The sequence below is a fragment of the Chiloscyllium plagiosum genome, chromosome 27 (genome assembly GCF_004010195.1).
Source record: "Chiloscyllium plagiosum isolate BGI_BamShark_2017 chromosome 27, ASM401019v2, whole genome shotgun sequence".
Lineage (NCBI taxonomy): Eukaryota > Metazoa > Chordata > Chondrichthyes > Orectolobiformes > Hemiscylliidae > Chiloscyllium > Chiloscyllium plagiosum.
Window position 1 is genome coordinate 15897074 of NC_057736.1, and position 17369 is coordinate 15914442.

Genomic DNA, 17369 nt, shown 5'->3' on the forward strand with positions numbered 1-17369 from the left:
ATTGGAGTTTGAACCTCCAGCCCCAGCAGCAAGAGTAATATCATATGAACTAGGATGGCAAAACATATTAAATGGAAGAGAAATTGTTCCCATCAAGCTCATTTGTGCAAAGACGAGTTTTTAATGACATAGGATAATATTTTAAAAAACTATTTCCCTCGTGTGTTTGCATTGAAACCACGAGTTTCTGATTTTTCGCCGCCAATTTTGCTCTCTAATCACTGGAAATAATATCAAAACATACTGTAAGTTCTACAATGCAGGACCACATCAAGGTTGAAAATAACCACAACTTGTTAAATACTTCAACTTTGCTCTGCAAACATCTCAGATTATTTTACTGTCCTCTGAAAGTGCAGTCGGCTTTCCTCGTAGCAGGTGCAGTCATTTATTTATGCACAGCAAGATCCTACCAGTAACAATGTGACAATGATCAGATTATTTGTTCTGATACTGGTTGAGGGGATGAATGTTTGGTTGGGACTCGAGGGAGAACACTTCTGTTCCTCTTTCAGTAAAGCCAAGGAGTCTTTTAAGTCCAGCTGGGAAAGCAGTCAGGCCCTTTGTTTATCATCTGATCTGACAGTTCTCACCTATGACAGTGCAGCATTCCCTTATAACTATGGTAAAGCATTGCCCTAAACTATGGGTTCGAGTCTTTGGAGTAGAATTTGAAGCCAGAACCTACTGACACAGGTGAGGGAGTTACAACTGAAACATGCGTGTCTTTTAGAACATTCACATGATTTCACTTAATTACAACTTCTTGAGCAACTTCTCTCCTCAATGTCCGATTTCACCTTTGGTGTACCATCCACTGTGATCTTTCTGTTTCTTCCCATCTCCCTTCCCCTGTCAGTAATAATTCTGCTCACTCTTCCCAAGATTAACCATATGGATTTTCTTTCTAGAACATAATCTCAAGGGATACAAGGATCTGGTGTCTGAATTCACTGGCCAGCTACCTCAGAACCGAGAAGACGTACACGAAGGCCAAAAACAGTATGCTAATGACACAAAGAATGAGGAAGAAAAGATGGATGTGGAGATAATTGACAGAGATACACCACCCATCACTCCAGATGACCAAATTGTGGATTTCAGTAAAAAGCTTTATCCAGGTGTAGAGACCAGACATCAACCAGAAGAAAATAGCTCGAAGATAAATGATGTTAATGACAAAGAAAAGCCATTGGAGAGAACCAGCCCTTTTTCCAGAATCAGTCCAAACCAAAGATCAAAAAGTCCTGTTGTTGAACAGTACCCTCAGATTTTGTCTCTCAATTCAACTACCTCATCTCAGAAAGAACTCTCTCTCCATTTAAATGGATGTCACAGCCATGCTGAAGGCCTGGTCTCTTACCCGATGTACTCTCCTCCAAGTCACATCCAGCATCAGTATATGTATCCATATAGCACTCTGTCTCCTCACTACCCTAGATTAATATTGCCCAACTATTCACCTACTTTCAACAGTATTCACACGCTGAACAGTCCAAGCACCTTGAACAATGTGAACAATCTTAGCCTCTTTAGCAGGATGGCCCCAGTCTGTGGCAATTTTGTGAGCAGAGACTATCTGCCTCATCCCATGATGAGCCAGCCTGTTTTGCCCATCACACTGTCAAATGAAGAAGGCCAAAGGCTTCATGTTCCTGAGCAGCCAAGGCGCCTCCTTATCCCTGCTCCGACCAGTGCTTTCTCACCTACAGGTCCAGCAACGGGCCTGAAGGAAACTTTTCTTGATCATTCACCACCACCCGGTTCCTCAATAATGTCTGAGCAGGTACATCTAAAGGCTACCTCCTGGGCTCCGGCAAGTGAGGAAGCGATAAATCTGAGCAAACCAAAGATTTCTCTGGCAGATTCCCCTGGTTATAAATCACTTCCATACCCACTGAAGAAACAGAATGGAAAGATCAAGTATGAGTGCAATGTGTGTTCAAAGACCTTCGGCCAGCTCTCAAACCTAAAAGTAAGTGTTCTTTGCAATGTATTTGCAAAAGAGACAGTGATCTCAAGCTCTGACTTCTCTTAGGAGTTAGCAGTAGTGAACCTTCAGTTTGTTCCTTCCGTGTTAGCACTGGTAGGATTAGCTAGGACTATGTAACTCCTTTGAAGTGTATTACTTGCTCCTTCCCTCTCCTGAGAAAAATTAAATCCGTAAAAAGTGTTTCAATATAGTCCAAAGATAAATGACTAATATTTGAGAAAAATTGTTGCAGCCAGCAAATTAGGATCTATTGTTTTGCTTCACAATTAGTGGAGTAAATCAGCATTGGGAGTAATATGACATTGGGAAGTAATGTAATGCTCTGAGTTACAAAATACTCAGACTCATACACTGCTGGGGTTACTCGATGTTTAGATTAATCCCGTGTTCATAGTCAATGCAGTTTTCATGGTAACACTTCACTTTGAAGATGAAAATGAAACTTTGTTCTTTGAAAACCTTGAACAAAAACTGATTTGGCAAACACCTGTTGGTGATGTTGGTTGATGGCCTGTTTCTTTAACCAAATCAGGGGGTGGTGCGGTGGCTCAGTGGTTAGCACTGCTGTCTCTCAGCGCCAGCCTCGGGCGACTGTCTGTGTGGAGTTTGCACATTCTCCCAGTGTCTGAGTAGGTTTCTTCCGGGTGCTCCAGTTTTCTCCCACAATCCAAAGATGTACAGGTTAGGAGAATTGTCCATGCTAAATTGCCCAAAGTGTTCAGGGGTGTATGGGTTAGGTTAGTAGTTGGGGTAAATGTAGGGTAATAAGGGAATGGGTCCGGGTGGAATATTCTTCGGAGGGTCGGTGTGGACTTGTTGGGCCGAAGGGCCTGTTTCCACACTGTAGGGATTCTCACTTAATTCCCACCACCCTTGTCCATATCTGTAAGCACAAACCATGTTTCATTGAAACATTCACAATCCTTGTGCTCAGGATTAGGGCTGTGCTCAGATTTTCTGTGATACTTTTGTCTCTGCAACCTGTCTGTCTCACCAGTCTAAATATTCGCTGATAATGGTTCAGTAATGAGAGATTGAGATTAATATTCACCTGAAACTGCCTGTCTGTCTGTCCCGGCTTGTGATTTGTTACAATGTGCAATACCATGGTTTACATCTGCATTATTTGCTTATTGCCCAAATATAATTGAAGGGGAAAATAATTACAGGGCTATGGGGAAAATACTTATTTGACTAGCTCTTTCAACGCACAGAGATAATGAGCCAAACCAATTAAAAGCAAAATACTGCAGATGCTGAAAATCTGAAAGGAAAGTAGAAAATGCTGGATAACCTGAGCAGGTCAGGCATCATCTATGGAGTGAAAAAAAAGAGTTAGTGTTTCAGATCTGATATAATTCTGTTTTAAAACTCATGTGCTAAATCTCTTATATCTGTGACTTATGAGTCTGTGAAATGTCACAATTGTACATGAAACTGTCCCCAGTGCAGTGAACTGATTGGGTTCAACAGAAAGCAGCAACTGCACTTCATCTGGACAATGGTTCTGTCACTGAAACAATTAATCTCGAGAATGATCTTTGACTACCCTCTGAGATGGCCTAATTGGAACTAGAAATTTGCAGTAATGCTGGCTTTGGCAACAATGCCCACATCCTGCAGATGAACTTGAAACATGTTGCTGTGTCTTTTTAAAGTATTATTGCTTGGCAAAGTATTCCTGACACAGTAAGTCTTGAATAATCTGATATATAGTCAAGCAGAAGGCACACTCCTTACATCTCAACTTAAAGATGATACAACTGAAATGGCCTGAAGTTCAAGTGTTTATTATAATTCATCTCAGCCTGCATAGTGACTCACATGGACTCTGCTTATGGGTCAGAGGTACATTGATTAAATAATTTCATCGTGGAAGGATTGAAACTACAACAAAACAAAGCAAGGGAGTGCCGCTGTGTCGGAGGTGTCACACAGGTGTTAGCTGTCTGTACTCTCAGTGGGGATGTAAAAGATCCCATAGAACCACATTAAAGCAAGGTGATAAATTCTTCTCACGGTCCTGGACAATCTTTGTCTCTCAGGCAACATCACTTACTAGCTGTTGCGTTTCTTTCATTTGACAATGAAGTACTTTATTGGCTCTAAAGCACTTGGGAATGTCCTGAGGATTTGAAAGGAGCTAAATAAATTCAAACTCGGTCTTTCTTCAAGTGACATTTGCCAAATAGCATTTTTTTGGTGAGGAGCTATGATGGCATTAAGACTTTAGCCTGTGACAGTATGCAAACTGTGAAAGAATGAATCACTGTCTCATAAAGGTGATGACTACCTCATCCCTGATGCAATTTTGATGGACTATGGGACTCAGTCATGACGGTTTCTTGCAGGTCCACCTGAGGGTCCACAGTGGAGAGAGACCTTTCTCATGCCACACCTGCAATAAGACGTTTACGCAGCTGGCTCATCTCCAGAAGCATTACCTGGTGCACACCGGAGAAAAGCCTCACCAGTGCCAGGTAAGAACAAATAGTTGGTGATTCAAGCAATGGAATTTTCAATGATTAAGAATTAATGAGACCATAGTTCTGACTGCTGAGAGCAAAGTGACAGCTGAGCACAACTGTGATACACTCCATTGCTAAACCTTGTCCGGACACTTGGTGGGGGGAGTGGGGGGACAACTGAAGGAATTTGTCCAGGGCATAGAGCAGTGTTTAGCCATGTAATCAAATGGCCTGGACAAACTTAGCAGTGTCTGATGTTGGCCCCAGACCACCTGCATTGCTAAATTGTCAATATTATGCCTTTGTTATGCCCATTGTACACCTGAGCACATACCAGATTCTACACCACATTGTCAGAGTTCTCATTTAAATGAATTGCCAGAACATCGCTAGTGTCTGGGGATCTCACAAACACAACACAGATCCGTGGCTTCAGAAGAGGGTAGAAAAGTAAGAATATAAATGTCCATAAAATGTAGGACATTAATACCATGAAACTTGAAACAGGAGTTGAACACAAAATACTTAACATTAAAATCTTCGCCCCTCTATTTTTGACCTATCACAGTCTGTGGGAATGGAGCAGCTTTGGGTTGCTCAACTTTGTCTGATGTTCGTCTGTTTATCTCCTTCTTTGTCAACTGAGGTGGTTGTTGAGGGGAAGGGATAACGCAGGATGTTATCTCAGGATTTTACACATAATAAACCTCTTGATTATTATTTTAAGAGTCAAGAATAATCACTGAATGTGATAATTTAAGAAATGAATTGTCTGACTCCTTTGTTTTGTTTATCGTGTCTGTTCTGGTCCAGTTGGCCTGACTGTCTTTTCCATCTTGCCCTGTACTAGGTTTGTCACAAACGTTTCAGTAGCACCAGTAACCTGAAGACTCACCTCCGTCTCCACTCTGGGGAAAAACCCTATCAGTGCAAGCAGTGTTCAGCAAAATTCACCCAGTTTGTTCACCTCAAGCTGCACAGACGCCTGCACAACAAGGAACGGCAACACAAGTGCCACTTCTGCTCCAAGAGCTACATCCACCAGTGCAGCCTGAAAATCCACCTGAAAGGCAATTGTCCCCTGGCCTCAGTGAGCAGCTTGTCCAAGGAGGAACTCCTCAGGATTGACAATGTGATTGATAACTTTGACATGAGCGAGCATGCAGAAAGATTGGAAGAGAGTGCCACGGTAGCAGAGATGGAAGTGGTAACTGAGCAGCTTCTAGCCACTGGCCTAGAGAAGGGCCACAAAGAGGAGCCATTCAAAACAACATGTCACAAGAGCATTGGAGACAGCCCTCCATCCATTGGTTTCCATGAAAGGACCAAAAATCTAATGTTATACCATCATATTTCTCCACCTCAACCACCTGTCAGGGTCAAACAAGAAGCCAGTTTATAATTGCACATTAGTTATGTGCCAGGACTAATTTGATGAATTCTTCAGCAAACGGGGTTAACCACTGGGGCTCATGTGACATAGCTGACTGTTTTGGGAAACTTAGAAGGAAAATTCATGGCAGTGAGAAAATTGAATCCCCGCCTTGTTTTATGTGATTTAAGTACTTCCAGTAATAATAGTAATTATCTGACTCTGTTTTATATGTATCTATGTGCATGTGTGTTTGTTTCAGTTGAATTGTCATAGGACCTGGTAAATTGAGAATCCACTCTCTTGTCCTTGTGAGTTCCTATTGATTCAGTCAGACCAAAAACAAAATGCCCAAACATGCGGCCCTTACTGGGTCTGGGTGACACATAGATTCAGCGTCTGCTGTAATTTTTGTGCTTTCAATGCTTTCTCAGGGTGTGTTAGATATATTTATGCAACAAAAATGGTATATATTTTTATCAGTTAAGAGACAATCAGATATGAGTTTATTCTTCTAAGGTCTATATCTTATTTATTAAGAGACAAAGCATTGTTTTTATTTTAAATAAAGTTCACAGTGACTAAAACGTGGGATATTTGATTGATATCTGTGATAATATTGATGAGAAAATTGAATTATTTCAAAATTCAATGTGAAAAATTGGCATCAGAAGAACAAATTGTCTTTCAGGCCTTGATATCCCTACCTGTCATTGAGTTTATCCAACGGTCCTGATTACTCTCCGTCTAATGTTTGTGTGAGATAACGTAGTGACAATCAGGTGTAACAGTGTTATTGGCCAAGCTTGCATGGGCTGAGAGGATCAAAGGTTCTATGAATGGAAGTGATTGGATCCTTCTGAATTCAGCCAGCAAATTGCATGCAGTCTCAACAATTGAACTCTTGCTGTTTTGGTAGTGAGGGTGAAGTTCAAAAAGAGTAATTTTGTTATATAATTCCTTTTCTACCAAATATCAAGAAATTTCTCTTTGGTTTTGGACTGGAGAATTCATAGGGTGTGATGTGTGTAGAAAGTAGTGAGGATAGATTGATGTTGGAAGAGGAAAATTTTTTGATAGTAAATCCTTTATCCTCCAATACTTGCACAGGGGATTAGTTTCTTGTTTGTGTTTTTTCTTGTTAATTGCCTCCTATTCAGCTCATTCATTCACATTCTGACCATTCTGCAATGAATGATTCAGGCTTCTAACAATATCTTCAAAACAAACGTCCGTACCAATAGAAACACAAAATTACTCCAACTCTAAACCTTTATGTCCCTTTTGATCTTCTAGTGCTCTGCTCCCACCATTATATGATGCACTCCTCTGCCTTTACATGGGCTGGGTGTGAGACAGAGCTTCATCTCATTATGCACCTGTAAGCTGCCAGTCACTGTTAAAACTAGAAAAATAAAATGAATTGCATTCCTTACCTTTATAAGATTGCTGTTAAAAGCAGGGCATATTATGGGGCACAGCCTGTGTTTTTACACAGAATGCTGTGAGCTTTGCATTAGTGTTGGAGCTAACTTTGCTCAAATTGAGTGGGTATCAGATAGAAGGGGCAGAGGTTGACATAACATCCACCCTCTTAAAGCCAAAATCTGCTGAAACAAAAGTTCCTCTATTTTTCTGGAGTACTTTATAGTTGGCTGAATGATGTAAAGTCAAAATAGATTCAGAAGCAACAAGACTAAAAATACATACATTATTTTTTACATGAGTGTACATGTACCAAAAAGACAGACCTTTGAGGCTAAGACTTGGCAATAATGTGATTTAAGCAAGTCCTAGAATGGTTAAGTAGAGCGTTCATCTTCAAACATGTTGCTAATTATTGTGAGTAGGTAACTAGTAAAGGTTGCTCAGGGCAAAATCCTTTTTGAAAATAAAGACTGTAAAAAAAATTGCTACTTTTGATAATTAGAAGTTAGCTTTTGTAAATAAAAATGTAGAAAATTTCTATACTTCACAGAAAAATCAAATAGTCATATGCTGTGCTTTCAACCTGACTGTGGTAGTCTGATGGAGAGATTTCATTTCTCAGTTTACTGTTTGCTTTGAGAGCATGAATTTATATTTTGTCTTTTACACTGGAAAAGATTTCAATATTTTTGAGTGATATTGCCATGGAAACCACCGATGTCGCCTATGTGGAGTGCTATTGCACATATACGGGGGGAAAATCAAATCCAATTGACATTATAATTGAATAGTTGTGCCTGAATTCATCTTTGATTCCCTAAAGGTAGAGAAAACATAGACATCTTCTGGCTTTACTTTTATAGATTTTCCTGTTATGCATAGCATCAGTGATTACTATTGGCCATATGTCTACTCTGGTTAAAAAGCGTACTGTAATTTTTTTTCCATTTAAGAGTAGTCAACATGTGGTATTCATGACTACTCAAGGTTTTAAAAGTAATGTCCATGGCTCCTCTGAATCCTATGGTTCCACAAGATTTGTTGGGTGGCATCCATAATTCTGAAAGAGCCATGGCTTCAGTGGTTTCTGTGACAAAATGAAAGCCCTGGCAATATGTAAACCAAAGTAGTACTTTTCTTGAACTGGGTCCACTTGAAGCATTCCTTTTTGATGCATTTGTTTACTAGAGGTGCAGTGAATTCACTTAAATACTTCATGACCCTCCTTGACTCTTGGTCAAAGATCCATTACACTGTGAAATATGCTGCCACATGGGTTTACACAGAACATACTGTATATTTACAAAGTGCCATTGGACCTTTGCAGTATGGGATTCCAAACCATTCAGCTCTGGGTTCAGTGAGCAAAGATCAGGGATCTTATAGAATCTTAATATAGGGGCTTTGGTTCAAATATCTTCAGATTGTTAGGGGTGAACAATTGGATTATTTTGACGAAATAGTACAATGGTCTAAAAAGCCTATTTTGTGAAGTGCCGCACCTTTGATTACAGCTATTCCACGCAGAGTACGCGTGATAAAGGAACAGGAGTAGGCCACGCGTGCACACGTACACACCAAATTAATAACAACGATTAATGCTCTCCAGCTTTTCCTTGACGAAATGTGACTCAGGTTTAAGATTTAAAGAAAAATTTGTCTGATTAAACAGATTGATCAGTATCTACCTCCACCTTTATCTTTATTTCTTCAGTGTTCTCACAGAACTAGCTGAGGGCTACCAATTTTCATAGGGCTCAGTGCCAATTTATATTATTAGAGTTAGCTGTTATCTTTAAGAAGTTGGAAGTTGGTTAGCTCAGTTGGCTGATTGGCTGGTTTGTTATGCAGATGATGTTAACAATGTGGGTTATTCCTCCACCAGCTGAGGTTACAATGAAGGTCTGTCTTCTCAAACACCCCCCTCACCTGAAAAGTGATGACCCTCAGGTTAAGCTCATCGTGAGTTATCACTCTCTAATGAGAGAGTGGGTCTATAGTGATTTTACCTTTTATCTTTAAAGAGACATCCAACCACAGTAAGGAGATGATTTTGTTTGATATGAGCAGGCCCAAGCCTACCCTACTGTTATCATCTGCTGATTGATGTTCCACAGCAGCCAGCGGCTCCCTTTGCACAAGTACAATTGGGACAGAAGCTGAGGGGATGTCAGAACGATCTGCTGTCTGCTTTGGGGAGTATTTCCTGTAACTGCTTCCTCTTCATGCACAGCTTCCCTTGCAGGCAAGCGCTCTGTAATTATTTTCACAGCATCTTTGATAGATTCAGTCACAAACCAAACTTTTAAAAGATAAAATATCTTTAATTCCTTATATAGCATTGTCCAATCACTCAAGAAATTATTGGCTTAAAGTGAGTAAAGAACCTAACCAAGCTAGCCCAGGGGACCAGAATCATGATCAGAGCAACAAGGCAAAAAATCCACATTGTTTTTGCAGAGAACTATCCAATGGTAATATTCAACCCGTGTCAGGCAATCAATTGTGGATCCCTTTACATCATAAACCAGTTTAATTTTTAGTCAGTCCCAAATAAGTTTAAAAGGCCTCATGATTAGAAGCATGAACAATTATAAAGTCTCTTCCGTACAAAGTTTTAGCTTGTGGTCAAATGTTTAGAAATTACATTTCACTGCTATTTGGATTACCACTAAATATTGCAACAACAGACATAATCGGATATGTAAGGTATTGATGACAGTAGTTCTGGTGGTAACGTCTTCTCTATGATCTATGTACCCAATTAGCGTACTTGCAGTTATAAAGAGTCAATAATACATCAGCAGAAACATTAATAGTGGCGTTTTCATTCTAGATTAAAGGACATTTAAGACTCCCCCACAGAAAATTACAATTATCAGCATGGATATGGACAGCAGTGACAAATCTAAAAATAATTGATCAACAAATTCCTGCCCAAAGACATTAAGGAAGTTTACCCTGAGTGACTGCACTTCTATCTCTTCCTTTCAAGAAAACCAAATGTTGTTGGATAAGTATCTGGGGTCAACAGATGGAAATCAGGCTGTTCTTCGTTGAGATGTTTGACTTCCTTTAACTTGAATCAAACAGCAGGTCAAAAATATCATAGGGACAGATTGACATACAGATTTGCACCAAAGTTACAGAGTAGTTCTTTTTTGCAACCTCACATACTTTGTGTATCAACTGAAGTGTTTTGTACAGAAAGACCTTTTGTAAAGTTATGTTTACGTGTGGTTTACACTTTATTTATGTTAAATTTCTTATGTAGCTGTGACTTAAATTAAACATGTTCATTTCTATATCTCCATGACATGACTTTTTTTGTCTTTATTCTTGCTTTGCTTTCACAAAATTTCCTTCCCCCTCCTTCAAGTCCTGATTCCACAGTCAGGGTCAGAAAATGACTGCTCCTGTGGGATAAGTGATAGCCATGACATTAGGGGGATCTCGGTTTCTATTCAAATAATGCCAGGGGATCTTTATGTCCGCTACATTGGTGGAGTTGCCCTCATTTGGATAATACATCAACATGAGTCTTTGTCTACCTCAGATGGAGAAGGTATTGTTACTGTGTGAGTCTATTATCAAACAAATTAGTTAAGTAGCATTGAAAAATAGCCCCAAAAATCAAAAGGTACCCCTGGAAATAAAACTAACAGAGCCCTGAGGAGCCTTCAGAAAAAATGCTCATGATCTCTGATGCAGACACAGCATGGAATTCATTCACGAGGCTGTGAAAGAACAGATTGGTGGGTGAAGTGGGTGAAGAGAGCTCTGTGTAACGCACAACTTCAACTCTCACTGCACATTGCACAAAGCAAGTAGACTTTTCATTAAGCGATTTCAATTCACCAAGGAGGTTTCAGTCCATTCCACATCTAACAACCTGCTCTAATACTCTGTTCATGTTTCACGGCTGTAACAAATTTCATTGATGCAGCTGAGATAGTCCATCACATTCTAAAACAACTCATTTAAAAAAGACCAGTTGCCCAATGTGAATAAATCCTTTTAACGTCTAGATCTGTACTTAGCCAAAAGTAACCTCTGGGTGTTACCCAATGGGAGCATCAGGTTTTATTGAAATCCATCCATTAGGTTTTATTGGGTATTATTTACAAATAGACAAACTGGGTGAAAAGGCAAGGGTAAAAAGAGGCTCAGTTGCCTGAATTGGTTTCCCCCAGATCCACTAGGCTTTTCATATTTACCTGCTCTCGGGAAAACCAGTGCAGCTGTCAGGATCCCAGTGTGATGTCAGTTTTTGGACTTTTAACTTCCCACATGTTGTGAAATCTGCCTCTACTTAAACCTCTTCTCTTTCTGTCGAGATCCCAATCCTTCTCTCATTCACAGTCCCTTCTCAAAACTAATCCTTGTTTCCATCCCAATCCCTGTTTCTATCGCATCCACAATCTATCTCAATCCCTATCATTAGCCCATTCTTTGTATCCTATCCCTGTTTTAATCCCAGTTTCTGTCGCTATCCGAATCCCTATTTCTATCCTGATTCTAGTTTTTATCCCAGTCTCTGTGCTGTTTGTCTCCATTTCTGCTCTGGTTTAGTGTTGAAATGTGTATAATTTGATATCCATGCTCTTGAGGCCTCTCACTAACATTAGTTGTCTGTTGTGAGATACAGTGCTGATTTCCTGTTTCTCTTCCCCCACCATTTGTCAATAAACAGGAACTAGATTATTCTGGTGACATCAAAGCCATGTCATGGGTTAAAAGTCAAAAATAGATTGAGTTGCTGAGTTTGCAGGTTCAGCCTCTAATCCTGGTAAATTGATCCAGTACTCAATGCCATCATCAAGTCATCTACGTCTGTCATCGCACAATATGGAACAGTTAGGTTTTGAAATGAAAACTTGGACAATCAAAATAAGTTAACCTCTGAACATTATACTTTTGGTTCACAAAGTAGTGAGAGTGTGGTTTGAAATATCAATTTTCCTGAAACTGTATTCGAAAGGGTAGGGGTTTCTCACAGCAGGGGTCAGGACCCCATGAGAAGTCATGTGCTGATGTCTTAGGGTCACAAGCTCAGAAGAAGCAATGGATGAACCACCTCATGTTCTCATTTCTCCAGTTCCTACCATGAGGTCATGACAATTTTCAAGCCCTGAAATGGAATCAAAGAGAAAAAAGTTTGGGAAGTGCTGGAGTAAGACCACCTGATGAATTATACAACTTTGAATGACAGGAGTGATACACAACTCAGGGTAGAATCATAGATTCATTCAGCACAGAAACAGCTCCTTTGGTCCAACTTGTCCATTCCGACTGGTTTTCCTAAACTGAACTAATCCCATTTTCCTGTGCGTCCCACGTCTTTCTAAACCGTTCCCTTTCATGGACCTGTCCAAATCTCTTTTAGATGTTGTACTTCCTCCATCAATTCCTCTGGTATACTGTTCCATATACGCACCATCCTCTGTGTGAGAAAGTTGCCCCTGAGGTCTATTTTAGATATTTTTCCTCTCAGCTTAAACCTGTTTTGGATTCCCCTATGCCGGGAAAAGACCTTGGCTATTCACCTTATCTATACCCCTCATGATTTTATAATTCTCTATAAGTTCACCCCTTAGCCTCCGACACACCAGGGGAAAAAGGGTCTCAGCCTACCCAGCCTCTCCTTATAACTACACCTCCAGTCTCAGTAACATCCTTGTAAATTTGTTTTGCACCCTTTCCAGTTTAATAATGTCCTTCCTGTAATAGGGTGACCAGAACTGTACGCAGTACTCCAAAAGTGGTCTTATTGGTCAGATGCATGGTAATGCCCATTTAACACTGTCAGGGTAGAGATATTGTATGGGTTAGATTCAGGGTAAAGCTCCCACTATATTAGGAGAAAGTGAGGACTGCAGATGCTGGAGATCAGAGCTGAAAATGTGTTGCTGGAAAAGCACAGCAGGTCAGGCAGCATCCAAGGAGCAGGAGAATCGACATTTCGGGCATGAGCCCTTCTTCAGGATTTCTGAAGAAGGGCTCATGCCCGAAACATCGATTCTCCTGCTCCTTGGATGCTGCCTGACCTGCTGCGCTTTTCCAGCAACACATTTTCAGCTCCCACTATATTACCCAATCTAACACTCTCAGCGTTGGTACGGCAGGAGACAGTTAGCTCAGTTGGCTATGTAGAGTGATGGTGTCAGAATGGGTTCAACTTCTGCACTACTTGGGATTACCCAGAAGAACTTCCCTTTTCCATTCTCCTCTCACCTGAAGTATGGTGCCCTTCAGATTAAACCGCCACCAGTTCTCTCTCTCTCTCTCTCTCTCTCTTTCTCTCTGATGAGAGACTAGCCCTGTGGTCTGGTAGCACTGTGGAGACTTTATCTCATATTACAGGTGAGCTTCAAGGTAAATCACCCGAGACACTGCCCCACCAAAACTCCTCAGGCTGGTACAGTGTGGTTTGGGTTCAAGCTAATGCTCCTTCTGCATCGACTCATCAAGAGTGCTCGTTGGATACTCCAACCAGTAGCACTGCCTCTACACTGCCCCAATAAACACTCTCAGGGCATGTACAGCATTTGAATACAGGGTAAAATTCCTTCTGTACTGTCCGACAAAAATCAGATACTGGTTAAATCTAGAATAAAGCTTCCTCTACAGTTGTTGGCACTGCAATTTCTGTTGATGATGCTACTGTTGTTGCTGGTACGGTTGCTGTCATACTTGTTGTTGTTAATGCAATTCTTGTTGGTTCTGTTTTGGTCAAATTTCTTGTTGTCACTGCCTTATCCTCAAGGGAAAGACCTATTGACCAGGGCTCAGAGTGGGGCCAACATTCTGGAGACCACTCTTATTCATCAGTAACTTCTGCCGTGGCAGCACAAGGCTGTCCATTGTGTTCAGTGCTGGCAGAGGCAAAACACAACCATGTTTTTGGGATGTTGCATTAGAGTCATAGGGTAATTGAAATGTACAGCATGGGAACAGACCCTTCGGTGAGTTTCTTGCTTATATGAAATTACTTATATAATTGGAGTTTGAATTTATTCAAATTAACTGAGCTCTCTTCTCACTGATCTAAGACAAGGTTGCTGGCCTTTTTTTTTAACCTCCATAATGTTGTCATGATTTAAGCTGAGATGAGAAAGGTCAGCAACAAGCACAAGTGATTCAGACATTCAAAGCTCAGCACTCTAACACTGCGACTCTACCAGCCTAGTAAACAATCAGGTTTCCAATGATTTGCATGTATATTGACTGCATCCCTACAGCTGTCTGTAGGGAATGAAATGCTTCCCGTTCTAATCCAGCCCCACAGGCCCATGAAAATCTGTGTGGGTGCAGCAGGGACAATTGATATATCAGATGATTGAACCCGGCCAGTGAACCACAGGACATAAAGTGAATCTTCTAACCACTTAGCTCTCTGGGCCACCCAGCCCTCAACACATTTCCTTTTAATATCTCGAAGCCACTGCCACAGGCAATGTGCTAAAGCTGTTTGAAGTTGAATTTTGTTTTCACAGCCACAAAGCTAACAGCTAATGAAAGTTAAGTGTGCAGCAGGAAGTGTTCGGTATCTGTACCAGCTACCACAGCACAGAGACATCAGTAAGAAAGGATGATGGATGGGTATGTTATATAGCAAAATAAATGCCCCTCCTCCAAATTGCTGTATCCCAACTCCACAGCATCCCATATTTGAACCTCAATTGAAATTTGTGTTACTTGGATTGTTCTCAATGGGAGATGGTCCAACTACCTTCCCTCCAACTTCTTCCCTTTTTTTTCCTGGAATATTTTATAGCTCAAGATGATCCTTCACTCAGCCCATCACCCTCACGCTGATTCACCCCATGGCTTAAGATCTTAACACTGTTTCAATCCCTTTCCTCTTCTTTTTTTTAAATTATCTATCTAAAACGGTTTTATGTCTCCACCATATAAGAGATTCCACTTCCTAATAATTTCTGTGTGAATTAGATTCTCCTAAATTCTCTACAACTTGAACATAATATACGAAGTTGGCTGTCTCGTGCAGAATAGAAGGAGTGCTGCACTATCAAAAGGGTGACATTTCGATGGAATGTTAAACTAAGTCCCATCTGACTGTTTGGGTGGACACAAACCTCCCATGAACCAGTTCGAAGAGCATAGAGACCTGTACATATTTCCCCAACCACCATTATGAAACAGAGATGATCTGGTTACTATTATATTGCCATTTGTGTGAATTTGCTGTACAGAAGCTGTCTTTCCTATATAACAGTGCACTTCATTGACTATAAAATACTGTGAGGTATCCATTGATTGTGAAAGTGCTACATAAATATAAGTTTTTGTTTTATTCCTTTAAATTGTTAATTTTAATGCCATCTGGTTATTGTCAATATACTGAACAATGGAAATAACTTTTTCTCTCTTTACACTGTGGCCATACAGCAGTTAGGAATGTGGGGGGAAACAAACTGCAGCACACTAACACAGCTAGGACTTAACATTACCTCCAAGGTGTCAACTTTTTAAAAATGATTTCGCAGGATTTCAATATTGCTGATGATGCTAGTATTTAATGCCATAGTAATAGGTGTTAAGAAGGTGGTGGGAACTTTCTTGAGCTCCTGCAGTTTATATGGCACAGCTACTCCTCTAGAGGGAGCTATTAGGGATTTTGATACAGTGACAATGAACAAATGGTCATTTATGTTCAATGGCAAATAGAGTATTACTGATATTTTTCTTTGCTTTCATTGTGTCCCAATTGATTCTGGAGGCAAACAAGTAAAATTATTACATTTAATGGTGATCCAGTAGGCCCGTTTCAATCAATTGATGGACTCTGTGCTCCAGTTCCTCTCCCTGAGGGACCTGGTTAGTATAAGAAAAGGGAAGGTTAGGCTAAACACAATTAGTCAAGTCCAACTCCTCCCCCGCAACAGTTGGCATGGTAGTTCAGTGGTTTGCACTGCTGCCTCACGGCAACAGGAACCTGGGTTTGATTCCAGCTTCGGGCGACTGTCTGTGTGGAGTTTGCACATTCTCCCCGTGTCTGTGTGGCTTTCCTCCTGGTGCTCCAGTTTCCTCTTACAGTCCAAAGATGTATAGGTTAAGTCATGCTAAATTGCCCATAGTATCCAAAGGTGTTTAGCTTAGGTGGATTAGTGGGATATGTGGGGAAATGTGGGTTATTGGGAAATTTGGGGTGGGTTTGGGTGGGATGCTCTTTGCAGGATCGGTGTTGACTTAATGGCCCAATGGCCTGTTTCCACATTTTAAGGAATGTATGAGTTTCGATTCTGTACTATTGGACTGTGAGAGTTTAACCAATCCAGTTACAATGCTGTTCCTGTCAACTCAACAACACAATGTCTCCAAAGAGAAAGGCACAGAACTGGGAGAGTGCGCGCCAGAAATCCAACAGGGAATGAAAAGCCTTTCATTGTCTTAGTTTGTGATGATTTCACACATATAGCAAGGTTTTGTGAAAGCTGTCACTAACCACGAGCTCTGTAAAATCAGAGGCAAGGGGGACAGAGAGCTGGTTGCATCTTCTGCACCATGCCTTCTAAGAGTGTGAAACTTAAACCTTATTGGCTTTGTTGCTGATAGCATCTCAGTTGTGGGTGGCAAGTGTTGCAATGCTCACACTTGACTTTATGTCGTCAAGTTTTCTGACGAGCACCATCAAATGAGCAGCAACTAGATTTATAATGCTGGAAATCAGCTTACGCACTTCACCATCCAGAAACACAGCCTTGATATTTAACAATCAGGAGGGAACAAGCCAAAGGATCCCTGTTACTTCCTGAATTATATTCCATTAAAGTCAGATGACCACTCATTTGGGTCTTCCTGTGCAGAAACTGGTTGCCTGCAAAACAATAGTGTCCAAACCTGAATTGAATATGAAACACTTTGCCCAGAGAATGTGATATGCTCTTCTTAGACTTGTGAGCAGAATTACATTTGCAGCCTTAAAGCAAGATGACAATCGTCAACTAGGTGAGAAATATCAAGTTATTAATAACTCCATATGGAGACCTGCACACTTGGCCTGAGGTGACAAACAAACATGCAAGCGAGCAAGTTGGCTAGAAAGGAAATTAAATCATCTCTCTACAATGTTAAATCGTCAGCC

At 40.7% G+C, this 17369-nt stretch overlaps 1 protein-coding gene across 3 annotated transcripts in view; it reads left to right on the forward strand.

Moving 5' to 3' along the window:
- LOC122563591 (PR domain zinc finger protein 1-like) overlaps positions 1-10568 on the forward strand; it is a 60697-nt gene extending 50129 nt beyond the window's left edge. For all 3 annotated transcript variants that reach the window (XM_043717516.1, XM_043717517.1, XM_043717518.1), the window contains 3 exons: positions 912-1975; positions 4345-4473; positions 5312-10568. In XM_043717516.1, coding sequence (XP_043573451.1) covers positions 912-1975; positions 4345-4473; positions 5312-5863 — 1745 coding nt within the window. In that variant the 3' untranslated portion in view covers positions 5864-10568. The remainder of the gene's footprint in view (positions 1-911; positions 1976-4344; positions 4474-5311) is intronic.
- The last annotated feature ends 6801 nt before the right edge of the window (positions 10569-17369 follow it).